This window comes from Pinus tabuliformis, chromosome 9 (assembly GCF_031772625.1).
Source record: "Pinus tabuliformis cultivar Carrire ecotype Pingquan chromosome 9, CPIR1, whole genome shotgun sequence".
NCBI lineage: Eukaryota > Viridiplantae > Streptophyta > Pinopsida > Pinales > Pinaceae > Pinus > Pinus tabuliformis.
Genome location: NC_142307.1, coordinates 622,555,480 through 622,573,063, shown reverse-complemented (window position 1 = coordinate 622,573,063; position 17,584 = coordinate 622,555,480). Strand labels below are relative to the sequence as shown.

Genomic DNA, 17,584 nt, shown 5'->3' with positions numbered 1-17,584 from the left:
TGCACTTTACTTTATGTATATGTGATTGCTAATCTGTGGAATATAATAAGAAAAAGAAGTAAATTGTTATAAGCATAGAACATACCATAATTTAACAAGATCTTCCAGATCAACGGTGGAGATGTGATAAGCGACCTAAAGGTGGGTCTGATAGGAGTTATAAGGTAGAATCTATAGTATTTCAAATCCGATAAACGACAGATTGGCGGATTTTCACAGTTTTACGTGTATTTCTCTGTGTAAACAAAAAACGACCATTTTTGGGATTTCAAAGGAATCGATGGCCCATTCTGTTGCAGAACAAAAGGCCACCATCCCTGAAGGCGTTTAGCAATGATTGCTAACGCTCAGAAGGGGATTCGAGCGGACAGAGGCTTGGAGCTAGAGAGCTCGAGAAAGAGAAACTAACAGACAACACCGATTGGCTTTAAAGCCACAGAAGACAGAAGACAGAGACAAGCAGTGCTGAGACAGAGAGCAAACAGAGATGAGAGTTAGTGAGGAGAGTCTGTGTACTCAAAAAGACTTGGCGGATCCAAGTGAAGCCTTGTTGTTTTGTATCTGTTGTGTGAGACTCAAATTGAGCTCACTTTTGTAAAAACTCTGCTTCTGAAGACATAATAGAGAGGTCACCACTGAAGGCTGGACCAGGAGACGTAGCCCAGGAGTGTTGGGTGAACTCCTTATTAAACTTGCTGTGTTTATGTGTGTTTGTCTATTATGTTCTTTAACTGCTTCATCGTCTATGTGTTTCGTAATCTTATTGATCCATTGCACAAAATAACATAGGCAATTCCGTGCACATGAGTCTATAATACCTTAATAATTGTCTAACATCTCATTATCAAATCAACAACGCAGGTCCATTGAGCTAGAGTCTGTAATACCCTAATAATTGTCTAAGATGTCATCATCAAATCAACACCGCATGTCCATTGGGCTAGAGCATGGTTTTCCAAAATAAACATAAGTGGGTGGTAAGGTTTCGACTCAATCTACTCGAAGGCTTGATATTCACACTCATTCCACCTCACTGCGGGTGGGTAGAATGGGTCCTCTGGGGAGAGAGGAGCATTTATCTATTTTCTTTCCCGACTAGTTCTTGATTGCAGTGAATCTTGTTGATTAAACACCATACCCCCAACATCACCCTTATTATCAATAACTACAATTTCAACAACCGCAAGCACGAATATTAAAAAAAAAAATTCAAATATGAAAGGACTGGAAATGGGGGTGGTCCTTTAGTTTTCTGGAATGACTACAATCTTCGAGGTTTTGTTGTTCAATATACGGATGCAAAGTTCATCAAATTTTGCAGCAAGGAGCACACCCTTACCAATATTAGATATGGAGTGTGGACAATTGCTGGTTGAAATTGATAGGTGTTGGGGTGATCATAATCAACCTGGTTTTTATTTTCGTTTGAATTTATATTGATAGCCAGATTTACAGCTAGAGCATGATTCTGGTGGTAGCCTAGCGTATATAAAGTTGGGTGAATCCTGCGTATTGATATATATTTTTCTATGGATAACCATATTGATATCCATAACCATATGGGTATCCGTTATTAGGTCCATATCCATATGCCTCTCCTTTCTCCTACAATGGTTGTGTCATCATCACCATATTGGCATTAAATCCATGCCCATATGACACTCCTTGTTGCCGTTGTGGTTGTGGTGCAATGGTGAAAATTTCTCTTTTGGGTTTCAAAGTTTCGAGCAAGGGTAGCGGCCTAACTAGGTTTAGATCTTCGATGTTCGGAAGAGAACTTGGATTGCAGCCACTTCCAGGGGTTTTTTTCGACCCCATAAGGCTCACATTGCGACCACTTCCAAGGTTTCGACCCCATAACGCTTGGAAGGTAATTTTCGTCTTCAGTTTTTTTTTTTTTTTTTTTTGTTATTTATTTAATTCCCTTTCTGGTATACAAGGTTTGATATATTGCATTCGACTTTTTGACATATTAAGGATAAGGATTTACATCTTAAATACTTTTCTGGTTTGTAATTTCAAGAATTTTTTTCCGGGTTTCAAATGATTCAAGATTTTATTTTGGGGTTTCACATGAAAGCCTTATCAGATGAGGAGGTTATGTTACTTCAACACCAGGCCTGCGGTCGACACATATTTTGTTTGGCTAGGTATCCGACCGTCTTGTTCCCTATTGCTATTTTTTTTTTTTTTAATGTATACTATGTTTTTGGGGTCTTAAGTCTTCTGCTTTCTCCTCAACACTGCCATGATCGGAATGGTACTAATTTTATTTCAAAGTTGAATATATTTGTTAATGTGATGCTTTTCCTACTTTTTTTGTCTTGAGAATTCAAAGTCTAAGATTCTGTTAGGATGATTTCATCGACATTTTTTTAAATAAGCAATGTTTTCGCTTCAATTTTATTACTACTTTTCCCTACATGGTTTTATTGGGTAGTATAAATCACAGTCTGCATTCTTATGCCTGATGTAAATTGCACACTTTGAGAATATTTTGAAATATTGTGGTTACGATCAGATTTCGAAATATTCTCAAAATTTTCCATCAACATAAGTTTAGCATCACTTAATCACTGAATCTCATATCTCGGTGTACATATTTTCTGATTAATTATTCAGAAACATCAGACATACCACTTCCAAATAGATGTAGAAATCCTATACAAAAAATCTCTGATAAAATTCATTTCATGGTTGCAGATTCAACATTCAGAGTACGAGTCAATTGGGGCAAAATATATCTCCGTCAGATCATGAATGTTGCACTCAATCATGGGCTTTTATTCTTTATGGCGGATCACATTCTCACAGTTTTTGTTTTAGATGCTCTCTACACCAAGCCATATAAAACACATATTCTCTTGCTTACTCCTGGATAAACAACTGATGTATTAGTAACAATAGATAAACCATAGGGACAATGCTAAATGGCAACAACGACACACTTCTTAGCATCAAGAATTACCTTCGATAACATGACAACAACAATTGTACTTTAGTACCAAGATAGTCTAGCCAAATCATATCCAGATCCCATCATGAAATTCTTCCCTATTTTCAATGAACTTCAGACGGCAAATGATTTCTCTGCAAGTATCAAAAGCTTAGCAAATGCCAATATACCACAAAATATAGACATATATATCTTCTTCACTATACGATTGGCTCTGCAACGCTGCCCACCTATGCAATTTTGTAATGGGTTCGAAGGCCAAAGGTTTCTAGCTGCAATCAATAACATCTTCTTCATATGCCCCATCACTGCTATACTGCAGTCATACTACGATGGAAACCATGGCACATTTACTACAGATTTTCCAGGTAAACCAATAATTGAGTTTGATTATATTGGAAATGGTCTACCTATGATTTACTAGGAGGAAAATATGGGAACAAAAGGCACTGTTGTCCCTATCAACTCCAATATACAATCAGTCCTGCAGGATACTAACATTGTAGGGACTGAAAACCATCATGTTCATCTTCATGGACACAATTTTCATATTGTTGGACAGAGACATAGAAACTGTAATTCAAGTCAAGATCCTGGTAAATTTAACCTTAATATCCTCCAGAGCGCAATATTGTAGTTGTGCCAGCAAGTGGATGGGTTGCCAAATAAAACTATTTCATTTGTTTTCAGTCGAATCATAAGTTTTATAGATAGAAAACACTTAATTCCCATAGATAAGTCTGGATCTAGTAACGCTTGAATTATTTTTCCAATTTCATGAATCTGGTTCATGCAATGCCATCTGTAATCTCATTTATCTTGGGGTTTGTCAATGTCTTTCTTGGTGGAGAATGGTAAGTTTAACCTTGAACATCCTCTAGAGCGAAATATTGTAGCTATGCCAGCAGGTGGATGGGCTACCATCAGATTCAAAGCTGACAATCCTGTTAAATAAAATATTTCAATTTATTTCAGTCAAATCATACGTTTTATAGATAGTAAACACACACTTAATTTCCATAGATAAGTCTGGATCTAGTAACTCTTAACTTATTTTTTCAATTTCAGGAGTTTGGTTCATGCACTGGCATCTATAATTTCATTTGTCTTGGGGTTTGTCAATGTATTCCTTGGTGGAGAATGGAATTGTACCATTTGAAACTCTTGAGTCTCCTCCTTATGATTTGCCACAGCGCTGATAAACAAATGAATAATTTATCCCATGTATATAAAATAATTGTACTAAGTCCTTAAATTGTTAAATCAAAATAAGGGAGAGCATTCCAAGTTCATACCTGGTCCCTTTAATTGAATGAAGTTTCCTTCTTTATGTGGAAAGAAGGGGAATTGGATTTAATCCTCATATTTCTTGTGCATGAAACGTTTTGTGTGGAAGTACAAACTGCTCCTAGAATGTTCTGGCATTCGTATATTTTTTATGACTAATTTATCCATTGTGAAACAACAACACTAGTCATGTTACTTCAACGTCATGCCTGCCGTGGACACAATTTTTGTCTGGCTATGTATCAGACCCCTTTTTTCCCTCTTGCAATTTTTTTTATGTATACTATGTTGTTGAGGTTTTAAGTCCTCTGATTTCTCGTCGAAACTTCCATGACTAGACTCGTAATGATTTTATGCCAAAGTTGAATTTATTTGTTTATTTGATGCTTTTCCTACTTTTGTTTCCTTGAGGATTGAAATTATAGGATTCTCTCAAGTTGATTTCATCCGCATTTTGTTAAGAAATGTTTTCGTTTATGCAAGACTTTTATTCTAGTCGTTATATTTTTCTTATCTTTAATGTTTTATCATGATTTATTTTTCCGTGTTTTTTCCAATTGTTTAAAGGGATTTTGGATGCCTGTGTATTTTTTCTTATGAGTTGTTACTGCATGTTGTGAATGTTTTCTTCCGTGGCCTCTTTATTACTAGTCCTAGATTCATTTTTAACAAGTTTTCGAGGATTTTGTGCTCTTAACAATTATAAAGTCACGTGTATTTTCTATTTGGGTTTAAGGTAACTTTTGGAATTCCCATGGCATGTGTGTTTTATCAGTTTGTAAAAATAATTTAGGTGCATTAATTTTTATCAGTTTGGCTGGTTCCTGATGCTGCTTGTTTTGTATTTCAGAAAGGGAAAATGTTGTGATGGAGACAGAATGTGGGAAGAAGACGTTTAGTAATAACTATCACCAATATAAAACTCCCTTGTGCTACAATATGGAATACACTCGACCTGACAGTGGCATCCATAAGTTTTGCAGTGCTTCTTACTCCAACGTAAGTTCCCCTGTAGCTAATGCAAGATTAATGAATCCATTTAACTACAATCATATCTTGTTGTTACTGAAATGCAAATATGCATCCATTGATTTCAGCAACACAATGTAATGATGAAAAATACTAGGAGCTAGAAGAATGTACAATATTTGTTATGATGTTTCGTTGATTTCATTTGATGTAGAATACATTATTGTACAAAATAGGAATTGTGGTTTTGCTTTGTATTTTGTGTTGTGCATGCCTTCGAAAACCATCCTAATATTTTCTTTTGAGATCCATAGAGTAGGAATATTAGGCTTAGGAGTTAGAATTGGATTTCTAGTAGCTAGTCTGCAGCTCCACTGTACCTCTGTTGGATTAGCTCTCCATTCCACTGTAGTGGAAACTTCTCCCATGACACTTTGAAAAAATACATTGTTTAAATTATTTTCTTCTACTACTTTCTTAACCAAGAAAGTAAATTCTCACCTAGTCTGTAAGTCAAAATGGGTATGGCTTGTGAGGAAACAATTCCCCCGATGAGTGCAATTGGGTTTGAAGGATTGGAAAAATGCTAGACATTGAGTTCTTTGCATCTTCATTTTCTACTGAATCAGAAGGAAGGGGCCCAAGGGAACTCACTCGAAACCAGTTGGATGAAATGCTCAAAGCAGTTGAACGCACTATTGTTTCTGAGCTCTCTAATGAGCATTTTGATTCATATGTCCTGTTATAATTGAGTCCCTTTGTTTACCCATTCAAAATCATTCTCAAAACCTGTGGGACAACCGAGCTGCCACTTTCCATTCCTTTGATATTGAGAAATGCAAACATCCCGTCACATTTTGTTAAAAATGTTAAATACACTTGTGGAACATTCATCTTTCTTAGAGCCCATTTATTTCCTCACTGCTGTCTTTTTGAGGAAGTCTTATATCTGGATAAGAACATTGGAACTCTTGGATATGGTAGCATGGCTTATGTTGGTGGATGTTGTGGGCATCTAACAAAAAAATATTATTTAGGTGGATATAGGGTATAAGACTCTGTGAATGAACAAGGTCTAGTAACAGATATAGTGATGGTGCAGTTTTTAAATCCAACATGGTATGGGTGCATGAGAGCGAAAAGAGGCCATACAACAAAAAAATCAAGAAATTCTTGAAGAAAAACCACAAACAAAGTGGTCTCTGAAATGGTCTCAACATGGACATTGATCTCGGACATTGTAGGACATAATGAAAAAAGGTCCCTTACAAGAGGAGGTAATGATTTTTGTTTCCAAAATCTACCATTTTTAGCTCTAACCATAAATTTTTAATGGTGGAATTTCTTATTTAAAAAATAATTACAGGAAAAGTGTGATGCTTTCTTCCATGTTAGAGGACCATCTAGTTATTATTTTCTTCTATTTGTACTCTTCTACAGTTGAGAGAGAATACAGGCCTTGTCAATAGGGTTAACGGCTCATCATTTCTTGAAGCTTAGAGAATACAGTAACAAACATATCTAAATAATTATGAAAAAATCCATTTATAAGGAACATGAAAACACTCAGTGCATTAGATAATCCAAATGGTACCACCATGAACTCATAATTCTCATATCGAGTTCAAAATACTATTTGATTGATGTCTTCTTCCTTAATTCTTACTTGATGATACCTTGATCTTAGATCAATTTTGGAAAACACCTTGGCTCTCTTGAGCTGATAAAACACGTCATCTGGTCTTAGCAAAGGGTATTTTTTCTTCACTGTTACTTTCTTTAGCTACCTAAAATCAATATACAACTTTAGTGTACCAACCTTCTTTTTAACAAAGAGCACTGAGGGACCCCAAGGTGACACACTTGGGTGTAAACATCCCACCTTAACCTTGGTGAAGTATTCACTTACTAACCTGATTTCTTTAGTATCATTAGAGAAATGGGGTAAAAAAAGTTTATCTTCTTTGACCCCTTTAAAACTCCACACGAATGATTTCAATGCGTTCATCTCATCGAGAATATTTCAGAGATATAAATTTTGCCCCAATCCACCCTTTGGATCAAAAGTTATGGTCATTCAAACTTAAGCGCCACATCATCCTTCCCTTTGCCACATGGCATCCACATGGATCCCACTTGGTTGCCCAGTCATCTTGTGTTGCTACCGCCACTTGGTGATGGTACAATGGTTGTCAATCCATTCATAGCATTGGTCCTTACAATCCTTTCTTATATTTATATTTATGCACTCAACCTATACCCTCCAGATGTGTATCATAATACATATATACATACATATATTTATTTATAAATCAATTGACAGAATGTCAACGGCTGGTAACCCCTTCATTACCTGGGCTCGTTACCCTAGTCCTTAACACCTTACACCTCCATGATTTGTTATGGGGTTAACCCTCCGGGCTGATGTGCCCATGCCATTTGATGAATTTGTTCATTAACAAATATTTTCCTAGCTCCCAGGATCAACTCTCCCGTCTAAAGATCTTGGTTACCCAGCTAAAATCGTTGGTAAACTACCTGAATGAAACTCTCAGTGTGTTACTAAGCTAAAACTCCTGGTGCACTACCTAGCTAAAACTTCCGATGCCCTACCTGGATGAAACTCCTGGTGCACTTCCTAGATAAACCTCTTGATACGCTACATGGTTGGAACTCCCGGTGAGCCTTCAAACCATCTGGGATCCTCCTGCCTAGATGATGTGTACATGGCTCCACCACTAGCCTTATCACCACACCATCTTTGCCACATGACCAACTTGACACCATTGGCTTTTCCACGCTAGCTCGACCCCTTTTAGCCTGACACTCCCTTTTGCGCCACTTTTGTGAGATTTCGGGATGGAGCCTCCAGGCTTATGTGATCTCAAGTCTTACCTAGCCACTGATAAACCTAATTTAATCCTAGCGGTTCAATATATTGGCTTTGTGTCTGGTTATGTCTTGTGGTCTTATGGACTAGTGATTTGGCCTTGAAGCCTACTTTTACACGACCTAACGAATTCCATGCTTTGGCCATGGATAAGGTTAAAGGCTAAATATAGGAGGGAAGGCTCTCGACTGCTTGTCACTATGCATATTTTGCAAAAGATTTCAACCATGTCTTGGTTGCGGTGGTTTTTCCCGGAGCCTAGGTCAGAAAGAATCGACAACTCTTGAATCTAGTGGTTTTCGACAGAGGTTCGTTACATGGGTTCTCACTGCAAAGGGTTGAGGGAGTGGATTATGCTCCTTTCCAAGCTTAGGAGAGTCACCCAGTCTCCTCATCAGAAATCTAAGCTCATAGTAGTTCCATTGACAGTCATGCACACATCATGCTCATGGCGTTATCAACAAAACCAGTAAATCACCAACTCCATCAGTGTCTTGATCTTATACAAAGGTTCATTTATCCTTAGGGTAGGAAATCACTATATTCCCTACCATTATAGCATACATAGAATTGCATTATTCCTATATAGTCACACAAGGGACGAAGTTCCAAAACACACACTTATCTATCAAGTTCTCCTTGCACTCACATGGGTGCATCTATATCCAAAATTAGGGCATGAAAATCATGAAAACTCAACACTTATTCATCTATAGCTATTCATAAAAATGTGAATCCTTTGGACTTATGGAAACAAACCATCCCTCATGCAACATCAATAAAATTCAGGCTTTTTACATTTAAATTTCAATGTGGAAACACCACTACAAAACCACGGTACCAGGGACATGCTTCAAAACTTGAACATTTCAACACAAGGACAATATTGTTCTTCTTACAACACTAATTAAGATGGATAATCATGTTTAATTTATCTTCTTCGAACCACCAATGCAACTCAAAATACACAGTAACATACATCAAATATCATTTCCTTTCCATTACATGAAACCATAAGTCAATCATGCAACTAGTACAACATTAATCTAACAGTTCAATAAGAACCTTAATAGCAAGGAATGCATTTTAATACTTATCTGGATTTAATACTAGAGTTGGGAAACTGAGTTAGGGACTACAACTCTCCACCCAACCATAGACAGTTGCATCCAAGCTTACTTGCAACTGTCACCCCCGAGCTGGATTCCAGAGACTGAAATAGCTTGCTCAAGGGATTGTATGTCAACTACTAGCTGAAACAGGGACTCCAAAGGTCCTCCTGCCTCCACCCACCAACCAAACAACAACCAACAAGTCTTCATGGAATTGAGAGGACTATCACCTCTACCTTCCAATTGTTCAACAACTAATGATCTCTAGGGAATCTAGAGACTTCACCCCACCCTGAGCACATCGACAGTGATTCCACCCACTAAGGGGACTCAAGAATCCATTGTGAAACTAAATGAAACAAGGAGACTCCATAGATTCTGCTAGAACTTAAAGGGCTAAACCTATACCCTAGGTTATCAAGAGACTAGAAAAATCCCATCTCCACCCTCCAGCCCCCCAATGTATCCTGGAGTTTCCCCTCACCTAGAGAATTTCCCCTCGTACTCTATATGCACAACTAGAGTTGTAAACAACTACTTTGAGAGCCCAGGAGTTGACCACATGTGCTTCCACTATTACATCATGTTTCCAATAAGCTCTTTCTCTGCCAACAAGTACACAAGCATTCTCCCTAGTCCAAACCATGCTCTGCTTTGTCTTGTTGGTCTCTTGCTATAGTAATGCCCAAATCCTAAGAAATTCCCAATTGCTCTGTGTTTTCTAGGTTTTCTCTCTTTTTTTGTTGTTTCCTCTATTTTTGAATGCCTCTTCTAGTTCCAGAGTGATAATCAACAGAAAAAAGCTATGTTCTGCCAGCATGTGCATGTGCTTTTTGCATTCTTGGCTATGGTGGTTCTTCTTAGCCTCACAACCAATGTTGTTAAAAGCGCGAGCGGGATTAAATCGGCGCGGGGAACGAATCGGAAAAAATCGGAAAAATCGGGAAAAAATCGGAAAAAAGCGGGAAAAAATCGTTTGGTACAAAAATATTCATTTTTTTTCAATTTTTTTAATATCTAAACCATCTACAACATAAAATAAATACATTGACACATAAATATGATAAAAAAACTAATATATAAGATGTTTAATATCATTTCTAGCGCTAAAATCACACATAACATTGAATCATGTCCTGAATAGTAAGTCCTGACTCCTGAGTCCCAACTCAGCCTCAAAATATCAACAAAAAATATGATAATGTATCTCATCATGTCATAATGTCATAGACAATAAAATGAAGTCTAATCCTATTGATTTCCTCTGCCCCTCTTGCGAGAAAATGCCACAGCTTTCCCTTTCCCTCTAGATGTAGATGTTGGTGCCTGTGCTGGTGGAGATGGTAGTGGAGTCTGATGTGCTCTAGAAGCTGAAGAACTAGAAGTAGGAGCTATAGGAGATAGACCACGTCCTCTACTGGTGGCAGGGGTAGCCCGAGCAGGTGGTGTCACCTGGAAACATTACAATCTCCCAATCCTGAAATCCTGAAAAACTGATAAGTCTGCTGGATTTTAAATGAAATCTAAAATTCTACTTTCTCCATATGAAATCCAATGAGGTTGGAACCACTCTCAAACATCCTGAGTCATTTCATGGTAATGTTAAAAATTTAAGTAAAAGGATGAAAATGAAGATTAAGGAGAATGTCACTTTTACTTTAAGAATTTAACATTACCATGAATAGCATATCCATACTAGGGCCTAGACTTTATCATTAAGCTGCCCCACTCAAAAATTATTTGTTTCTTTCAAAAAAAATTGCATGAAAAAACCCAAATGACCAAATGAAAAACCAAAAAAAAAAATTATAAAATCGCGCTGTCCCAATCCCCCGCGATTTTTAACGAAAAAATCGCGATTTTTTTCGAAAAAATCGCGATTTTTTGAAAAAAGCGCGATTTTTTCAATAAAAATCGGCAAAAAAAAAGAGGCGATTTTTTCGTATAAAAATCGCGATTAAATCGGCAAGCTGAAAAAATCGCGATTTTTTCATTATATTGCGATTTTATCGCGATTTTAACAACACTGCTCACAACAACAGATGTAGGCTCCCCCTATATTGGTTGTGTGTACTGCTTTGTATAAGCTCTCGTCCATGGTGGTTCTCCGTAAGTGCTTGTTCACCCTCATTCTTTTTGCATATTTCCCCCTTTCAAAACCGCTCCCTGTAATTCTTTTCTCGCACAATTCTCTAAGCATGTTAGCTGGCTTCCATGTGTCCTTGTTCTCTCTTCTCCTTGAGACATGTCTCCTCCTTGCAGTGTTTACCTCTATCTGCCAATGCCCTGAGTTGCTTTGAATTTTTTCTCTTTTACTTGTCCCTTCTTCCAAACAAGCATGGGATGTGTACTCTTTCTCTAGCCTCATAAATTTGAGAAGCCTCGAACCTTTACAGTACAAAAAATAACTTTAATGGTTGTTACACTAGTTAGATTTGTTGAGTCAACAACTAAACTGCATAATACAAGAAAAATACCTCCTCAGTCTTTGGAATCCATGTCCAATAACTTAGCCCATAATTCTTTAATGAAAATATTTACATTGAAAAATGAGGTTAAGCAATTGGGGATGTCACAAGCCTCCCCCCCTTAGGAGAACACCGTCATCAGTGTTCTTTTCCAATATCCAACATAAAATACATGCTTAAAAGAAACACATACTGCTTATGGAGCTTTATATGTACAACTCTATAGAATATTTTATAATGATATTATATGCACTGTGGTTTACCATCCACTCAGTAATCATTAATTTACAAATTCCAGCCATTTTCCCATGGCCTTTTGAAGTTCTTTGATGCTCTAGAAGTGTTCAATCCAACTCAGATTGTTCTCTCCCTTTAGAGATCTACTTGCCTCCCATGATTTCCTACATCAAAACACAAAGGTTTCCATTAGATTCACTATAGGGATTGTGATGAGTGAATTATACCTCTTGTTTGGTCCATTAGTCTATCAAGGGAATCAAGAGGTGTCCCACCTCCACCCTTTTCCAAAATAAGGGAATTTAAAGGATTTCACCTCCACCCCGATTCAAAAATAAGGGGCTTATGCCTCCACCCTCAATTAGAAACAAGGTAATCCATGGGTTGACACCTCCACCCTCAAATTAGCAACAAGGGAATCTAGAGGTTGACACCTCCACTCTCAAATCAACAACAAGGGAATCCAAAGGTTGACAGCTCCACCCTCAAATCAGTAGTAAGGGAATCCATAGGTTGACACCTCAACCTCAAATCGACAACGAGGGACTCCATAGGTTGATACCTCCACTCTCAAATTAGCAATAGGGGAATCCAGATGTTGATACCTCCACCCTCAAATCAACAATAAGGGAATCTAGAGGTTGATACCTCCACCCTCAAATCAACAACAAAGGAATCCAAAAGATTAGTCTTCCAATTTGAGTTTCTGACAAAAACATGAAAAGGATATTCCTATTTCCTCTCTTCATGGGAGGCGAAATACATTGCCGAGTAGATAGAGGGGAGACTTTTTAAAGAATAAAATACAAGAGCCCTTGAGAACACACCTGTCACAATAGCTTGAAACATAAATTAACCCATAGAGGGGCTACTGCCAGCGACAACACCTCCACCGACCCGGGGCCACTAGAACTAGGCACTTGGGAAAATTCCAATCATATAAATAACAAATAGAAGAAAAACAGAGGAATGAGTATACCATCGCATTACCCATTGGAAAATCTAGCCACGACCTCGCTGTAATAGAGGAATTGCCAGCGTAATGTGACATAATGCTTTGATAACAAAGATTGATCTTGTAGCAGGGCTAGACCATGGAAACTCCCATAGAGTCAAGACCCCTTGTGTCATCCGACTTCTTTGACACATTGCGATAAAAATGCAGTCGATATGTTGCAAAGAAGGCCCAAAGGTATCCACACCCACTGCTAATAACGAAACAGAGCATAGACTCCTTGTCCCATGAGATGCCAAGAGCACCTGGAGAGTGCTCAATTTTTTCGGCAATGCCAAGCTCCTCACTGTAAAGTGACAAAACCCTAGCATATTTTGTATGTTCCCTCTCTGAAACCTCCACGTATGTTTTGTATGTTCCCTCTCTGAAACCTCCACGTCAAAGCCTAGAGTTAAGATTATTGGTGTATGATTAGATTTAGGCTCTTTTCACACATGTGCTTGTTTTGTATATAAAAGTTTAGAGTTAAGGTTAAAGGTCTATGATAAGAGATGTCAAAGTTTATAATTTGGTTGCAAACAAGGATATTAGATATCACATAATCCAACACACTAATACCAAACCCATGAATAAAAGTAATTGGGTTGGAGTTTGTGCACTTGACTATGCCATTGCAAATTATAAGATATTGAAAACTATACAATTTGGCTAACTCAGTACCGAATGAATTCTCAATTATGTCTTCATTGAGTTTCTCTTTAATCTACTAACTAAATCACAATCCTCATGTAGCCAAAGATGATTAGAGTTTGGATCATTACTTAAAAAATAACTTGGTTAGAAACGATTATAACATTAAAATCTCATAATAAAAAAAATTTTCCTTCATTTCTTAAATTATAAATATCTTATTCTAAAATATCATAAAAATAAATTCTTATCTAAATTACTTTTCTAATAAAAAATAAAAGTCCATAAATATAAAATAACAAATTACAAAACACACTTACTAATAACTTAATATATTACTTAAATTTCAGTTATTCAATTTAACACATATAATTTATATTTTCTATTTCAAACATATATTTAGATTTTAATAATTTCATTTAATTTTTACAAATAATAATTAAAAAATATAATAAAATAAATAATATTATATAATTAATGTTAAACATAAAAATAAATTAAAAACTTAAACATAAATTTCAAATTTTCTATTAAAAATTTACGTGTTATTTTATAAATTTAAAACAAAATTACAATTAAATTTATTCTTAATTTAAAATTTAATAATACAAATTCCTTAAAACCCTATTCTCTTAATCATTAAATTACAATCCTTTTTATTCCTTTGAAATATTCTTTAGTATAATTTTTAAATCTTCTTAACATATTGCAATCCTTGTGCAATAGAATATGGCAAAGGAAATTAAGATGACGAATGATGTAGAGTGATATTGAGACTTGACCGATAATGGTAAGAGGGAAGGTGGATTATTGTTATTTTTAATAATTAGATTTATTTTTAATTATATTATATAATAATATTGTTTGTGAGGTGTATGAAAAATGACGATGGGGTGTATTGTTAAGATATCTATGATGTAAAGGTTATTGGATTGAAATTCTATGGGAAAAATCTATTTATGTTAAGAGTTGGCATGGTTTAGGGTGAGTGAAATTACCAAGTGATTTTAATAATTAAATGTGTAATCATCTCAAAACTCACACTACTTATCAGACAAAAAAATATTATATAATAAAATATACTATCATAATATTTTATTAATTGATTAAAATTATTAAATTATTATTTTTATTACAATATAGAAGGTTTAGAATTTATTAAAAAAATATTATTTATTTTATATATGTGATATGTAAAGTTTATAATTTATTAAGATTTTTATTATTTAGTTTATATGTAATTTAATTTATTTAAAGGTTGGTGTGGCATAGGCTGGATGCAATTTTCGGAGGATTTTGATGGCTTAGATGCCCTTGGGTCGTAGTGTCTCAAACCAAAGTTTAAATGTGCATTCATATTAAAAGAAATATTATCTAATAAAATTTCATATCGTGATATTTTATTAATTGATTAAAATTATTAAATTAAATTTTTAATTAAAATATTGAAAGTTTATAATTTATTAAAAAAATATTATTTATTTTATATGTGATAAGTAAAGTATATAATTTATTAATTTTTTGTATTTTTTATTTTATATGTAATTTAAATATTTTATGTTTCAAATTTTATTGGGAAAAATCCAACTTTGACATAGTTCAGGTTGGGTGCGATCCCCTAGTGTGATTTTGACAGTTTAAATGTTGAGTTGTGGTTTCTCAAACCAAAAATTAAACATTGAGTTATCTCAAACTTCACACCACTTAACAAATAATAATAATAATATATAATAAAATTTAATATTGTAATATTTATTAATTAATTAATTTTTTTTTTATTAATATATGGAAATTTTATAATTTACTAAAAAATGTTACTTATTTTATATACGTGATAGGTAAAGTTTATAATTTATTAAGATTTTAGTTATTTATTTTATATGTAATTTAAATATTTTATTTTTTAAAATGAGTTTTTATAATATTTATTTAAAATTTAGTTAAATATTTATAATGATAGTTGAAATTACATATTTTAGTTGTGGAAATTTCATAATAATATTAAATACAATTTTATTAATAATTATATAATTGAATTTTAATAATGGTGGACAAAAACATAAAAAACATAGATTATTTAGACTTTTTTTTTTTAAAATATATTAATAAATTTTTAATAATGTTATGTTTTGAGTTTTTTTAATCAATCTAGATCCCTTTTAACTCTAGATCTATTAAGCGGTAAGAGAGATCAAATTTCTCAAGGTGCAAACCTCTTTTTTGGGTGCAAAATTTGAAAAAAGGTTTGTGCCTCGAGATTTGATCCCTCTCGACGCTGGATAGATCTTAAGTTAAGATGGATCTAGGCTAGATTAAAATGTGCGTAGTCACACAAAATGTGTTGAACATCTAATTATTCTGATAAGTTTCAACATGTTAAACATGTATAAGATTAATTTGGTCATTTTAATTTTAAATTTGCTCAGTTACCTCATTTTGTTGAGATGATAGAGACTTTTAATAACTTGAATGATGAAAAATGATGAAATAATTTTTTTTGAATGCAAAGTGACAATCTAACACTTTTGGATGAAGAAAATGTGAATAATAAAAACGTAGCCAATTAAAAATAGTATTTTGTGATCAATATCAAACTATTATCTTTTATTGTTCCTATTGTCACCCTTGTTAGTGTTGCCATGTTTTCATAACGATCATATGAAAAGGGGAACTGAAATCATATATCATTCAAAAACAAAGTAAACTATCAAACAAGCAATGTACCGAGTTCTCATTTTTTTGAGTTAGCAAAAAATCATCCAATTTTGAAAAGTGTTGATTTAAAATACACCTTTTTTTAAGTATATTTTTGACGTTTTAAATTTTCTTATGTATTAAGTATGTGCATTTGTTTTTTAAATGTTAATGATTTTTTTGCCAATTTTGAAAAGTGTTGATGCAACATCAACCTCTTTTTTTTGGGTTATTTTTGACGCTTTAAATTTTCTGATGTATTAATTATGGATATTTTTTTTGAAATATTGATGATTTTCATGTGGATTTTGAAAAATGTTGATACATCTTTTTTAAAGGGGACATATTTTTGACACTTTAAATTTTCTTATGTCCTAAGTATGCACAATTTTTTAAAAATGTTGGTTATTTGACCATTTCTTAAGCAGTCTTATTCTTCTTCTTGTTTTCATCCAAAGGTATTCAATTTTTAAGGGTTTTTCAGGTTTGATTTTGATTTTGATTTTTTATTTTATTTTTACAATGAAATTTATTTATTTTTTCTTTCGCGAAGTTAAAAATAATAATTAAATTGATATTTTGAAGTAACAGATTTTTATATATTTATATGTCGTTAATTAATACTTCAATACACATAAAATAAGTGTCACTAAAAAAATTAATTTTAAACATTTGACAAAAAAATGCACATACTACATATAGATATAGTTAAAAAATATGTATTTCATGATTTTTTACAAAAAAATAACATGTTAAATAAAAAAATTATGAAAAAAATTGAATAAAAAAAGTTAATAAAACAACAAATTTAATAATTTTTTTATAAATTCTAAAAAAGAAATGAAATTTGAAGTTTTTGTCCAAAAATAATAATTCAAACCAAATTTAAATAAAAAACCAACAAAATATAACTAATTAAAAAAAAAAAAAAACAAACCTTTATAAGTGTGTTAAAATAAAATTTTATTAAAAGAAAAAAAACCCTCAACAAATAGTTTTCACACATTAAGACCTTGCCACCAATTTAAAAATAAATACATAAACTAAATTCCAAAAATAAAAACAAAACCAATTTCAATTTCAATTTAAAAAAACAACAACAACGCACCAAAACTTAGTAAAAATAATAATAATAATTAAAACATATATTAATAAAAAAATTAAAAACTAATTAAAAAAAAACATTCAACCAAACCAAAATTTAACATTAAAACAAATTAAAAAATGCATTTAAAAAACATTTACATTATTAAATATTAAAATAAAAATATATTAAGAATTCAATTAAAAAAATATTTAAAAAATAAAAATTAATTTAAATATGTA

The 17,584-nt window shown here is 33.6% G+C and overlaps 1 protein-coding gene across 5 annotated transcripts in view; it reads left to right on the top strand.

The window, feature by feature from the left end:
- The first annotated feature begins 1,017 nt into the window (after positions 1-1,017).
- The window catches only part of LOC149150129 (uncharacterized), a 36,997-nt gene continuing 20,430 nt past the window's right edge, over positions 1,018-17,584 (top strand). For 2 of the 5 annotated variants that reach the window (XM_089440042.1, XM_089440045.1), the window contains exons 1-3: positions 1,018-1,870; positions 2,081-2,150; positions 5,094-5,242. In XM_089440042.1, coding sequence (XP_089296168.1) covers positions 1,691-1,870; positions 2,081-2,150; positions 5,094-5,242 — 399 coding nt within the window. In that variant the 5' untranslated portion in view covers positions 1,018-1,690. Of the gene's footprint in view, positions 1,871-2,080; positions 2,151-5,093; positions 5,468-17,584 lie in introns of those variants that run through there. The other 3 variants (XM_089440044.1, XM_089440043.1, XM_089440046.1) reach the window with 3 other exon arrangements.